Raw genomic sequence first — 13,482 nt, 5'->3', positions numbered from 1 at the left:
AGTCAACAGGTGGTTAGGATTTGGTAGTGGCGGGGGTCCAGGACTTGCATGTCCTTGGTGGAGTGGGAGGGGAGTTGAAGTGATGAGCCACAGGGCGGCGTGGCCGATCACTTCAACACCCTCTCCCACTCTGCTAAGGACATGTAAAATACCTGGGCCTCCTCCACTGCCAAACAGAGTCACCTGATGACTCGAGGAAGAACACCTCAACTTCCGCCTTGGGACCCTCCAACCACAAGGAATCAATGTCGATTTCACAAGTTTCCTTATTTCCCCTTCCCCCCACCTTATCCCAGATCCAATCTTCCAACTCTGCTCCACCCTCCTGCAGTGTCCTACCTATCCATGTTCCTTCCCACCAATCTGCTCCACCCTCCACTTCGATCTATTACTATCAGCCCCTAGCTTCATCCACCTATTGCATTCCTAGCTACAGCCCCACCCTCCTCTCATTAATCTCTTAACCTCCTAGGGCTCCCCCCACCCCACATTCCTGATGAAGAGCTTATGCTCAAAACGTTGACTCTCCTGCTCCTCAGGTGCTGCCTGACGGCAGTGCTTTTCCAGTGCCACGCTTTTTGACTGATCTCCAGCATTTGAAGTCCTTACTTTCTCCTAGCAGAACACCTTAGAAGCTTATAACATGCAATGGAACAGGGTGGATCAATAACCTCATGCGAAAGAGATGTCTAGGTGACAGTGATCACAACATGATAGAATGTCATGATCAGTTTGAGAGGGACAAGAATGACTCTGTGACTAATATTTTAAAACAAAATGACGTTAGATAGTGGTGTAGTAGTAATGTCAATGGACTAGTAATCCCATCTCTCCCCTTATCCCCCTGAAACCCTAAATTTGCCTTCAACATAAATACCACTTTTTCCGAAGTGCTTACAATTCTGATGAAGAGTCATTGAGCTTGAAATGTTAACTCCGCTTTCTTCCCACAGATGCTGTGAGACCTGCTAAGTTTCACCAGCAATTTCTATTTTTATTCATAAGACCATAAGACATAGGAGTGGATGTAAGGCCATTCGGCACATCGAGTCCACTCCGCCATTCATTCATGGCTGATGGGCATTTCAACTCCACTTACCCGCATTCTGCCCGTAGCTCTTAATTCCTTGTGACATCAAGAATTTATCAATCTCTGCCTTGAAGACATTTAGCGTCCCGGCCTCCACTGCACTCTGCGGCAATGAATTCCACAGGCCCACCACTCTTTGGCTGAAGAAATGTCTCCGCATTTCTGTTCTGAATTTACCCCCTCTAATTCTAAGGCTGTGTCCACGGGTCCTAGTCTCCTCGCCTAACGGAAACAATTTCCTCGCGTCCACCCTTTCCAAGCCATGTATTCCAATACATGGACATCAAGAATAATTAACATCGCTTTCTCAATAAGAAATCATGTTAACCGATCTATTCAAGTGTTTTTGATGAAGTAACATTCATAGAGTCAAAAAGTCATCGAGATGTACAGCATGGAAACAGACCCTTCAGTCCAACTCATCCATGCCGACTAGATATCCTAAACCAATCTAGTCCCACCTGCCAGTACGCGGCCCAAATCCCTCCAAACCCTTCCTATTCATATACCCATCCAAATGCCTCTTAAATGTTACAATTGTACCAGCCTCCGGCGGCTCATTCCATACATGTACCACCCTCTGCGTTGCCCCTTAGGTCTCTTTTATATCTTTCCCCTCTCACCCTAAACCTATGCCCTCTCATTCTGCCCTCTTAAGTATACTCCTACTTCCTTTATACTCTTCTAAAGATTCACTCGATCTATCCTGTCTATACCTGACATATGCTTCCTTCTTTTTCTTAACCAAACCCTCAATTTCTTTAGTCATCCAGCATTCCCTATACCTACCAGCCTTTCCTTTCACCCTGACAGGAATATACTTTCTCTGGATTCTTGTTATCTCATTTCTGAAGGCTTCCCATTTTCCAGCCATCCCTTTACCTGCAAACATTTGCCTCCAATCAGCTTTCGAAAGTTCTTGCCTAATAACGTCAAAATTGGCCTTTCTCCAATTTAGAACTTCAACTTTTAGATCTGGTAGTGGATGAAAGGAAATTAGTAGATGTAGAATATTTAGATATCCAAGCTGTGTTCGGTAAAGTGCCATACTAAAGGTTGTGACACAAATTAAGTACAGATGGTGTTAGAGGTACATAATTTGCATTGATAAAAAATTGGTTCATGAATAGGAAGACAATAGAGAAAAATCAGTCTTTTTTGGGTTGGCAAGCTGTAAGGTAGTGGATAGTCAGAGGGATTAGTGTTGGGTCCTAAAGCATTTTCAATATATACCAATGATTTGAATGAGGGGACTGCATGGTCGCAAACTTTGCTGATGACACCAAGATAGGAGTTAAATAAATTGTCAAGAGGTTATAAAAGGTCTGCAAAGATAGATAGACAGATTAAGTGAGTGGGCAAAAATTTAACAGATGGAATATAACATAAATAAACATGAACTCATCTATCTTGTCAAAGAAGAATTGAAAAACAGCATACTATTTAAATAAAGGGAGAGTGTCGGACCATAAGAACATAAGAACTAAGAGCAGGAGTAGACCATTTGGCTCTCTGAGCCTGCTCCGCCATTCAATAGCTGATCTTTTTGTGGTCCCAGCTCCATTTACCCATCTTCTCACCGTAACCCTTAATTCCTTTATTGTTCAAAAACCATCTTAGCTTTAAAAAAATTTACTAAAGTAGTGTCAACTACTTCACTGGGCAGGGAATTCCATAGGTTCACAACCCTCTGGGTGAAGAAGTTCCTTCTCAATTCAGTCCTAAATCTGCTCCCCCTAATTTTGAGGCTATGCCCTCTTGTCCTAGTTTCACCTGCAAGTGGAACATCCTCTCTACGTCTATCTTGTCTATAATTTTATATGTTTCTATGAGATCCCCTCATTCTTCTGAATTCCAATGAATATAATCCCAATCTACTCAGTGTCTACTCATAGGTCAGCCCCTCAACTCCAGTATCAACCTAATGAACCTCCTCTGCAACCTCTCTAGTGCCCGTACATCCTTTCTCAATTAAGGAGACCAAAACTGCACACAGTACTCCAGGTGTGGCCTCACCAGCACCCTATACAACTGAAACATAACCTCCCTGCTTTTAAATTCAATCCCTTTAGCAATGATGGACAAAATTCCATTTGCCTTCCTAATTACATGTTGTACCTACAGACCAGCTTTCTGTGATTCATGCACAAGGATACCAAGATCCCTCTGCAAAGCAGCACGCTGCATCATTTTACCATTCAAGTAATAGTCCTTCTTACTGATATTCCTACCAAAATGGATGATATCACATTTATTAATATTATATTCCATCTGCCAGATCTTTGCCCACTCACTTAAAGTATCCATCTTCCTCTACAAAGTTTCACAGTTCTCTGCACACTTTGCTCTGCCACTCATCTTAGTCTCATCTGCAAGTTTTGACACACAACGCATGGTGCCCAACTCCAAAGCATCTATATAAATTGTGAATAATTGTGTTCCCAACACCGATCCCTGAGGCACACCGCTAGTTACTGATTGCCAACCAGAATAGCACTCATTTATCCTCACTCTTTTCTTCCTGTTAGTCAACCAATCCTCTATCCATGCTAATACTTTACCCGTAATGCCATGCATCTTTATCTTATGCAGCAGCATCTTGTGTGGTACCTTGTCGAAAGCCTTTTGGAAATCAAGGTACACCACATCTACTAGGTCCCCGTTGCCCACCGTGCCTGTAATATCTTCATAGAATTCCAAAAGATAAGTTAAGCATGACTTGCCCTTCATGAACCCATGCTGAAATGCCCAGTGGGACAATTTCTATGTTGATACCTTGCTATTTCTTCCTTGATAATGGACTCAAGCAACTTCCCCACTACAAAGGTTAAGCTAACCAGTCCATATTTCCCTATCTTTTGTCTATCATCCTTTTTAAACGCATAGGACATGAGAGCAGAAGTAGGCCATTCAGCTAATCAAATCTGTTCCATTATTCTCTGAGATCATGGCTGATCTGATAAACTTTAACTCAATTTTTCTGCCCTTTTCCCATAACACTTGATTCACTTATTGTTTAAAAAGAGTTCAGTGGTAAAGAGGGATTTGGGTGCCTTGATACGTGAATCACAAAATGTTAGTCTGTAGGTGTAGCAAGTGATAAGAAAAGCATTGGGAATTATTAACAAAGAGAATGGAATGTTGTCATTTATTGGAGGGGAAATGGAACATAAAAAAGTGAAATTTTATTGCAGCTGTTCAGGACATTGATGAGACCACATCTGGAGTCCTGTCTTCTTTATTTTAAAAAAAAATAATCCTTTATAAGCAGTTCAGTAAAGGTTCATTCAACTCATTCCTGGAATTAAGGGCTCATTTTATGAAGCATGCTTGGACAGATTATCCCTATGCCCAACGAAATCTAAAATAAGGAGGGGTGATCATAATGAAACCTGTAAGAGTTTTTGGAAGCTGCATTGGGTGGTTTCTAATAGAATGTTTCCTTTTGTCGATGAGACTAAACTAGGGGACATAATTTAACAAGAAACCATCTCTCTTTTAAGACAGAGATAAGTAAAATCGTTTTCTCTCAGAGGATCATTAGAGTATGAAGTTCTTTTCCACAGAAGTTCTTGTAGTCTGGCTTTTCTAAGAACAAAAACTCATTTTCCAAAACCCTGCATGCACAAAAATGTACTGCGATGACCAATAAATCTTTTGTTTATACTTCTGTAGAAAGCTATTCTCATAACTCAATCTATTCGTTTTAACTTTTCTGTCTATAACTAAGTTCCATTGTTAATTTTTAAAATTTATCAGAGAAGATTCTGAGTAAGGGTTCACAATTCCTTCTAGTGCCTCTCCAACTGAGGAATCGATCTTGGTGACAGTAGCAATTAGTACAGATTGGGAGTGGCCACTGATTGGTTACCCCAACGCTGCAGAAAGTCAACCAAGGTTCAGAGGGAGGTTAACCCTATGACCTTGCAACAAGTCCAAAAATGACCAGTAAAGGAAGTTACAATCCTTAGGTAAAAATGAGGAGGCAGAATTGTCAATCCGAACCCTGCAGCTGTGTGTGTCTGAAGTAAATGGTTCGAGCTTGAGCAGTGAGGTCCGGGAAAGAATTACTCCCAGAGAAGAGACACACCGCGAATGCCGGCTTGGTAGGGAATCATGAGGATAGTGATTGAAGCAAAGAACAGATAGCTGTGCCTGGAGCAGTAATGGTAGAACTGGAAGACAGTTTTTGGTATGGAGTCATATCGTTAGTGTCGATTGGTAAGGTACCAGGAGGAGATTGCCCTTAAGAAGGAACCAACCCAACTCAATAACTCTTTCAAAGGCTTAAGCTCTTTCATCACCTAATTGTCATAGCGCTGTTCAGAGTGGTTTAGCATATTTGGAGGTCAAAATTGCTAAAATGCGATTCACATAAAGAGTCCAGCCACGTGGCATACCACCCTTCTCTCTTTCTATATTTGACTTAACATCTAACCTCCACTACTAACCCTTTGTCTTGTTTATCAGGTTTAAGTGCCAGCTTGGGAGAATAAAGGTGGATTTTGGGGTAATAGGCTGGGTTGTTAGCTAGTAGTTTTAAGAGTTTGCCAATCCTAGAATGTTGTAAAATACTTCTCATTCATAATAAGTAGTTATTCTGGTTTTACATAAAACAAATGGCAACAGAAGTCATGTAAACTGTAAGTATAGTTTGGGATAGTAAATTGAGGGATTGATGAATTGGGAAGAGTTATTGGGGTGACTTCAAGAATTATCATATGCTATGGACCTGTGGTTCAGCTGGTATCACAGGTATGATTTTACACTCCCATCCTTAATGTGTTCCCTACATGTATCCAAAGCTCCACTTGACAATTATTTGAATAAACTGATCTGACCAATATGAAGTATTTTCACCACATTTCTGTTCAGGAAGGATTAAAACAAGTTTGTAAACCTTTAAAATATGACTAACACCCAGAGGAAAGTTCCCACATAATGTATATCATTTTAGAGCAGTAAGTAATAAAACAAGTGAAATGCTGAACTAGAGCATAAGCCTAAAGTATCAAGTGAAAGTTATACTGGTCTCTGGTCCTGCTTTATTTGAATCCTTTGCTCTTTAATGAAAAACAAATACCTGAACTAGCAACGTGATAGGTCCACTTTTATCAATTTCAAGTATTTCACCATTCTTCGTTCCGACAAGTATATGTCCATGTCCTAATGTAATGGCACGTAATGAAGGATTGTCTTCCAGAAGCAAACCTGCAACAACACCAAAGAATCATATAAAAAGCACAAGCAGTAACCTACTTGGCCCATTGTCTCTGTGCCTCAGACCTATCTACTCTATTGCCATTCATTTCCTGTACTATTTTATGTTTTCCTTCTTCCAGTCTTTTACTCATATCCTCTTAAATGTTGACTGATATTTGCAGCAGTTATTTGTGGTAATGTACCTCATATAACTTAATATTTCTTAATATAAAAAGAACCTTCTAACCTCCTCCTTACACTTGTACTTCATATTGTGAATGCAGAAGCTTTTGTTCACTTTATTTTAAATTATTGCATTTCCCTAATTATGTGCCAAGACTTTAGGTCCACCAGTAAATAAACACTAAATTACATGAAATAGGGCAAATAAATAACAATGAATAGCAGATTTTAAAATGGTAATGAAAACAAAGTATCCAAGATCATTTAGCCATTAAACAGACAGCAACTTTGAAACTCTGCATACATACACAATAATATTGAAAATCTGGAAACTGCTGTTAATGAGTCCATGGACCTCTAGAAGGTGCAATGCAGCGATTTCCACAAATCACAAGGAAAATGTCCACTTCAATAATGTTTAAATTATTTTAAACTCATTTTAAATACTCTTGAGAAAGTTATAGCTTGCTGAATTGGATGTAACTCTATAAATAATACTAATATCCTAACTATTGCGAATGCCCTGAAAAAAAATTGTAGAATGGAAAATTTTGTTGCAATATTAAAGAAAGACTTATTTTTAATTTTTTTAGAAGCCCATTTATCTTTATATTAGTTTCTATACTAATCAATCATAAGTAATGCACTTTGCTATCTGGAAAATATACCTTAGCAATGAAAGATAGAATCATAAATTCCCTACATTGCAGAAAGAGGCCATTTGACCCATCAAGTCTGTACCAACCTGCTGAAGAGCATCCAACCTAGACCCAGCCCCCTACTCTATCCCTGTAACCCCACATTTACCATGGCTAGCCTACACATCCATGGAAACTACTGAAAATCCACCTATGCTGCACATCTTTGGACTGTAGGAGGAAACTGGAGTACCCAGCAGAAACCCACACACACACATAGGGAGAACTAGCAAATTCCACACAGATGGACAGTCACCCGAAGCTGGATTTGAAATTGGGTCTCTGTGGGGCAACAGTGCTAATCACTGAGCCACCATGCCATACAGATATCAAGTGCTCTCAACTTCATGGTTTCCTGCGGCCGAATACCTCAAATTATTGGCTGCTCACCTCCTTGCTGACATAACTGATTCAGATTTAAGCTGTAGTCAGAAGAGGGAAAAAGAAAGTCATGCCATAGAGATCGCTAAATCTTTTCGGGTGGCTTTTATTCAAGGTTAGTGGCAAGTGTTGTTGCCTCACTTCTGACCAGAAGATCCGGGCCAATATACAACAATGTACAAGTCAAGGTCATTAACTGATGCATGACAAATGCATAGGTAACACTGGGAAGTGGGAAAGAATCAGGGATAAACAACCCAGAAATTCAAGAGACATGAAGATCTTGCTGAATTGTTTGGGGATTGGGGAGAAGAACCTATATAAAAACTTGTCATCATGAAAGGAATCTGTTAAAAGAGATACACTATCCCAATTAGCAGTTTAAGATATTAAATACAGAAACATTGGTCAGAAAGAATCAGGTTCTTTCCTTGTTCTTACAACTTGTACTTTTGATTGACCCCTCCAAACTTAGAAACTTCAAAGGCACAATTAATATTCTGTTAACAGAAAATGATTAAGCTTCATGTAACAGTATATTTAAAGTAAGGAACATAAGAAATTAGAGCAGTAGTAGGTCATACTGTTTTACCATTCAATAAGACCAAAGATCAGCCATTTAATAAAACTGAAGTTTATCCGTGATCCTGTTGAATGGTGGAATAGTTTTGAGAGTCCAGTGAACCTTCCTCAGAACTGCAGTTCTGAGGAAGCAACTTTTGTTTTTGTTTCTGATTTACAGATTCTGCAATTCTTTCAGTTTTGTTGAAGTATACCTTTTGAGCCAGGTGACAATGCTGATCTCTTGATTGCATATGTCTTTAGACATCTCTCAAATATATCATCCCAGAGTTCAACAATACCATCTTTGCCACCTGTCACAAATCCCTGAAGACAAATATAATTATAATAATTAGGAACATTATAAAGTACATTGAGAGTTTGTGCAAAATATTTAAAATGATCCATTAGAAACATTTTGTAATGTTGCCCCTTTTTAATAATTAGCAACTAATAAATTAAATAAACAAAGAGGATTGAAGGTTTCCAGCAATTAGCATGTCAATTTATATCAAATCAATTCAGTATAAAACTATTTAAGGAGCTGCACAGAATAATTAAGTACTGTCTAATTTGCAGAAAGTAATGCTTCAAAATTCAATTTTGTAGAGCTATATTTCAGTGCTATCAGTGCCATTTTGCATCCAAAATGGTTTCAGCTTTACAAACACATACTTCTGGTATGGGTCTTGCCAGACTCTATTTTGGATAGGTTGGCATGACATTGGCAAAGTATGCCCGAGAAGAAGGTTGAGACATCAGTCAGCACATAGTGCTGATTTGATTCTCGGGATAGCATTCAATCTCAACACTATCATTGAATTCATCTTAAAGTTGCATTACTGAACTTCTCCTTAACAGCAGAAGGACCATTCTACCACATAAGCAGTATTTAAAAGGATGATTTGGCAATATCAGATTAATTGCTGATTGATTTCTACTAACTGCTGAGGAATCAGGAAAAAGCGTTTGGCAGATTTGGACGCTCATTTAAAGTTTGTGAAAATCACAGGGCATGAAGTGATATATAGTGAAGACCCAGGTTCTGACTTGAAGAGTTCTACACAGATACATGCTTTCAGAAATCAATGCTGTAGTTTTCAACATGCTTGGCTTGCAGAATGGCAGGGAAAACAAGCAGTGGTGACGGAGAAGGAGTGGTGGAAATGGCTCTCAGCAGGAAGCCATTGTCACCCAGGGTATGAAGGGAGTATTTCTTTGAGATCAACTGAGACAAGAAACAGTTATTAGAGCCTGGTTTCTGAAAGAGGCATTGATTGAAACCTGGAGAAAGTGAGGACTGCAGATGCTGGAGATCAGAGCTGAAAAATGTGTTGCTGGAAAAGCGCAGCAGGTCAGGCAGCATTCAAGGAGCAGGGGAGTCGACGTTTCAGGCATAAGCCCTTCAAACCCACTATCAGTTGCTAACAGACTTTCCAGCCTCAGGGCAGAGCAAAATACCACTGCAAGATGCTGTTAAGATGACTGTGGTCAGTAAATTCTTCATGTCACATTCCTTTCAGGTTGAAGCAGGAAACAGCTACAACACCTTGCAGTTGATCATCTCATATGAAAAGAAAGATAATATATTGGGTTGAATTTTCCCATTTCGAAATAAATGAGTTGAGTGGGGTTCATGGAACTGCTCTTCCATGGCTGAGGGTGACTTCTTACACAGTCTTCCATTCTTCATCTCAAAAATTTAGTATCTGGGCTCCATGGTACCCTTCTTGTGGGGTCATGGTGCGAACGAGGTGGAAGTGCCTGCTACTGCCAGGGCTAGACTCCGATGTTTACACTCTAGCACTATATTTAAAGCTCAGCTGCACAACACTTCAAACACCGTATGCCAAGAGTTGATCCTTACACAGTGTTGCTTGACAATTATAACTGAGCATGTGACTTAGAAGCTGACCTTTTATTCCTTGTGGACAGGGTGGTACAGAAGATGGCAGTACTTTATCCTGATGACCATACCACCTGAAAAAGCTAGCCTGAGCCAAGACAACGGCACAGGTCCATGTTGTATCAAAGGTACAAAATAATGCAAAACAGTGCAGGAAAAAGGCCAATGATCCTCTTTGCTCTGCAAGGGCACGTCTATGATCTTCTTTGTGCTACCATGCATTCACAGGGCCACCCACTCTAATTGTGCCAGTATACAGGCATCCCACAAATGTTCATGGACTACAACTCTCACCACTGCATTCATTATGTCTACTCAATGGGTCTCGTCTACTTCATTCTCAAAAACCACAACATTTTTCTTGTCCTGTGCTTCCTACTCCATCACTAAGTATAATGCATCACTTCTTCTGTTCCTCCATCAACAATAATTGTTCTTCCAGCAAACCCCACCATAGTTAACCCTTGTTTTGTCTCATTGCAGGAAAACTAGCCCACATTCAGACTGAGAGTGCCAAGACAAGCAGGTGGGGAAGGACATCAGACTCCTCACTCAATATGAAAAGAAAATTCCTGAGCTAACTAGAAAAGAGCATGACCATTCCTGTGAGGATAGGGGACCTCAATGTTTCAACCAACCCAGTATGCTTCATTGTGTTGTGTTATGCACCAGTGATAACTCAAACTTAATCTACATAAGCTTTTATCCCTTTCAGGAAAATAATTTCTTTTCTTCTCTTACATAGGTACTAGCAGCATCTAGCAAACCTCAGCCAAAAAGAGGGTAGCTCCAAAGACCCTCAGTTCTCCATTATATCTGAGGAGAAAGTCACCGAACCTCAGAGGATGGCAAGGTTTTCATCTGTACCCTCCCCCAGTTTAAAGACTTTCATCTTGGTGGATACTCTACCTGGATTTGACTCAGGAGTGTAATCTTGCGATAGCATCACAGGTGGCACTGCTGAAGCAGTATAAGGAAGAAAAAGCCTGGATCTCTGAAATTCAGATGACTGTCAGAGACCCAGGCAACAAATACTTAATTAAAATGCCCTGATGGAAACAGGAACAGCAGGCAGGTTTGTCAAAGGCAGTTAGTAATCAGCATCAAGGGATGGAAAACTAATGTTATCAGTACCTTGCTGGCTCAATATGCATCTGGTTATCTCCATGGATAGATCAGCAACTGCCATGGGGATCCAAGTCCAGTGCACTTAACATCAACCATTTGTTACCAGTACTATGTAGCTGTAGCCATAAGTACTTGGTGTTAATGGTGAGTCACAGAGTCATAGAGATGTACAGCATGGAAACAGACCCTTCGGTCCAACATGTCCATGCCAACCAGATATCACAATCCAATCTAGTTCCACCTGCCAGCACCCGGCCCATATCCCCCCAAACCCTTCTTATTCATATACCCATCCAAATGCCTCTTAAATGTGGCAATTGTACCAGCCTTCACCACTTCCTCTGGCAGCTCATTCCATACGCGTAGCACCCTCTGTGTGAAAAAATTGCCCTGTAGGTCTCTTATATCTTTCCCCTCTCACCCTAAACCTATGCCCTCTAGTTCTGGACTCCCTGACCCCAGGGAAAAGACTTTGTCTATTTACCCTATCCGTGCCCCTCATAATTTTGTAAACCTCTATAAGGTTACCCCTCAGCCTCTGACTCTCCAGGGAAAATAGTTCTAGCCTGTTCAGCCTCTCCCTATAGCTCAAATCCTCCAACCCTGGCAACATCCTTGTAAATCTTTTCTGAATCCTTTCAAGTTTCACAACATCTGTCCGATAAAGGAGACCAGAATTACACGCAATATTCCAGTGAGGTGAGAGAGAGAGCAAGATTCCTTGACCTCACAGCAGGTGCCTCCTCCAGGCATCCATAGGGAAGAGAAGTCCAACATAAGATTCCCAGAAGCTTCTTTTCAAGACACTCCAGAGGTATCTGGCCCCTCCACCTTGCCGTCTTTCTGACTATAAAGTCTGCAGTAGTTCAAACCGAGGAATATCAGTCTGCATCTGGGCAGGGGACTCCTACCATGTTTGGCCTCAAAAGTCATCAGAGCATGAGTGACCTGCCAAATCCGGATGGGTGCGTTGGACAAAGAAACCTCAATTTTAAGTAGCAATGATCAAAATATGTGTGTGAAATTGACATGTGAGATCTTGATCCAACATTTATTGCCTGAGATATCCTGGATATAAATAAAGCTGGTGATGTCTCCCATCTTTTTCATCTCTTCCCAGTCTTTTTCTAAAAGCTGTTTCTGACCCTTGTTTGTTCAAACTGGAAAGGCTGTCTGAGATCAGAAAGCATTTGTAGACATGTGAAAAAGAATGGCCACAGAATCATAAAAACATAATTTATAGCAGCTATTATAGTAACTGTGTGTTATTTTTTGCTTCATCAACTTAAAGAATTAATGTAAAATCTATAAAATTCAAAACAGTGCTTTTGCTGAAAAGCTGGACCAAGAATAGAAGCTCAAAACACAGAAGTTAATCAATCTCTGCACTAAGTTCAGACAAGACTAAAGAAATTGAGGGTTTGGTTAAGAAAAAGAAGGAAGCATATGTCAGGTATAGACAGGATAGATCGAGTTAATCCTTAGAAGAGTATAAAGGAAGTAGGAGTACACTTAAGAGGGAAATCAGGAGGGAAAAACGGGGACATGAGATAGCTTTGGCAAATACAATTAAGGAGAATGCAAAGGGTTTTAACAAATATATTAAGGACAAAAGGGTAACTAGGGAGAGAAAAGGGCCCCTCAAAGATCAGCAAGGCGGCCTTTGTGTGGAGCCACAGAAAATGAGGGAGATACTAAATGAATATTTTGCATCAGTATTTACTGTGGAAAAGGATATGGAAGATATAGACTATAGGGAGATAGATGGTGAAATGTTGCAAAATGTCCAGATTACAGAGGAGGAAGTGCTGGATGTCTTGAAACGGTTAAAGGTGGATAAATCCCCAGGACCTGATCAGAGGTACCTGAGAACTCTGTGAGAAGCTAGAGAAGTGATTACTGGGCCTCTTGCTGAGATATTTGTATCATCGATAGTCACAGGTGAGGTGCCGCAAGACTGGAGGTTGGCTAACATGGTGCCACTGTTTAAGAAGGGCGGTAAAGACAAGCCTGGGAACTATAGACCGGTGAGCCTGACCTCAGTGGTGGGCAAGTTGTTGGAGGGAATCCTGAGGGACAGGTTGTACATGTATTTCGAAAGACAAAGTCTGATTAGGGATAGTCAACATGGCTTTATGCATGGGAAATCATGTCTCACAAACTTGATTGAGTTTTTTGACAAAGTAACAAAGAAGATTGATGAGGGCAGAGCAGTAGATGTGATCTATATGGACTTCAGTAAGGCATTCGACAAGGTTCCCCATGGAAGACTGATTAGCAAGGTTAGATCTCATGGAATACAGGGAGAACTAGCCATTTGGATACAGAACTGG

General features: G+C 40.5%; 1 protein-coding gene across 5 annotated transcripts in view; it reads right to left on the bottom strand.

Moving 5' to 3' along the window:
• The window catches only part of LOC122552872 (echinoderm microtubule-associated protein-like 6), a 525,254-nt gene that overhangs the window by 244,742 nt on the left and 267,030 nt on the right, over positions 1–13,482 (bottom strand). For all 5 annotated transcript variants that reach the window (XM_043695963.1, XM_043695964.1, XM_043695965.1 and 2 more), the window contains exons 19-20: positions 8,331–8,442; positions 6,174–6,301 (exon numbers count right to left, since the gene is read on the bottom strand). In XM_043695963.1, the coding sequence (XP_043551898.1) occupies positions 6,174–6,301; positions 8,331–8,442 (240 nt within the window). The remainder of the gene's footprint in view (positions 1–6,173; positions 6,302–8,330; positions 8,443–13,482) is intronic.

The sequence above is a fragment of the Chiloscyllium plagiosum genome, chromosome 9, assembly GCF_004010195.1.
Source record: "Chiloscyllium plagiosum isolate BGI_BamShark_2017 chromosome 9, ASM401019v2, whole genome shotgun sequence".
Lineage (NCBI taxonomy): Eukaryota > Metazoa > Chordata > Chondrichthyes > Orectolobiformes > Hemiscylliidae > Chiloscyllium > Chiloscyllium plagiosum.
The sequence above is the reverse complement of the archived record's forward strand: the minus strand, read 5'-3'. Positions and strand labels throughout refer to the sequence as shown.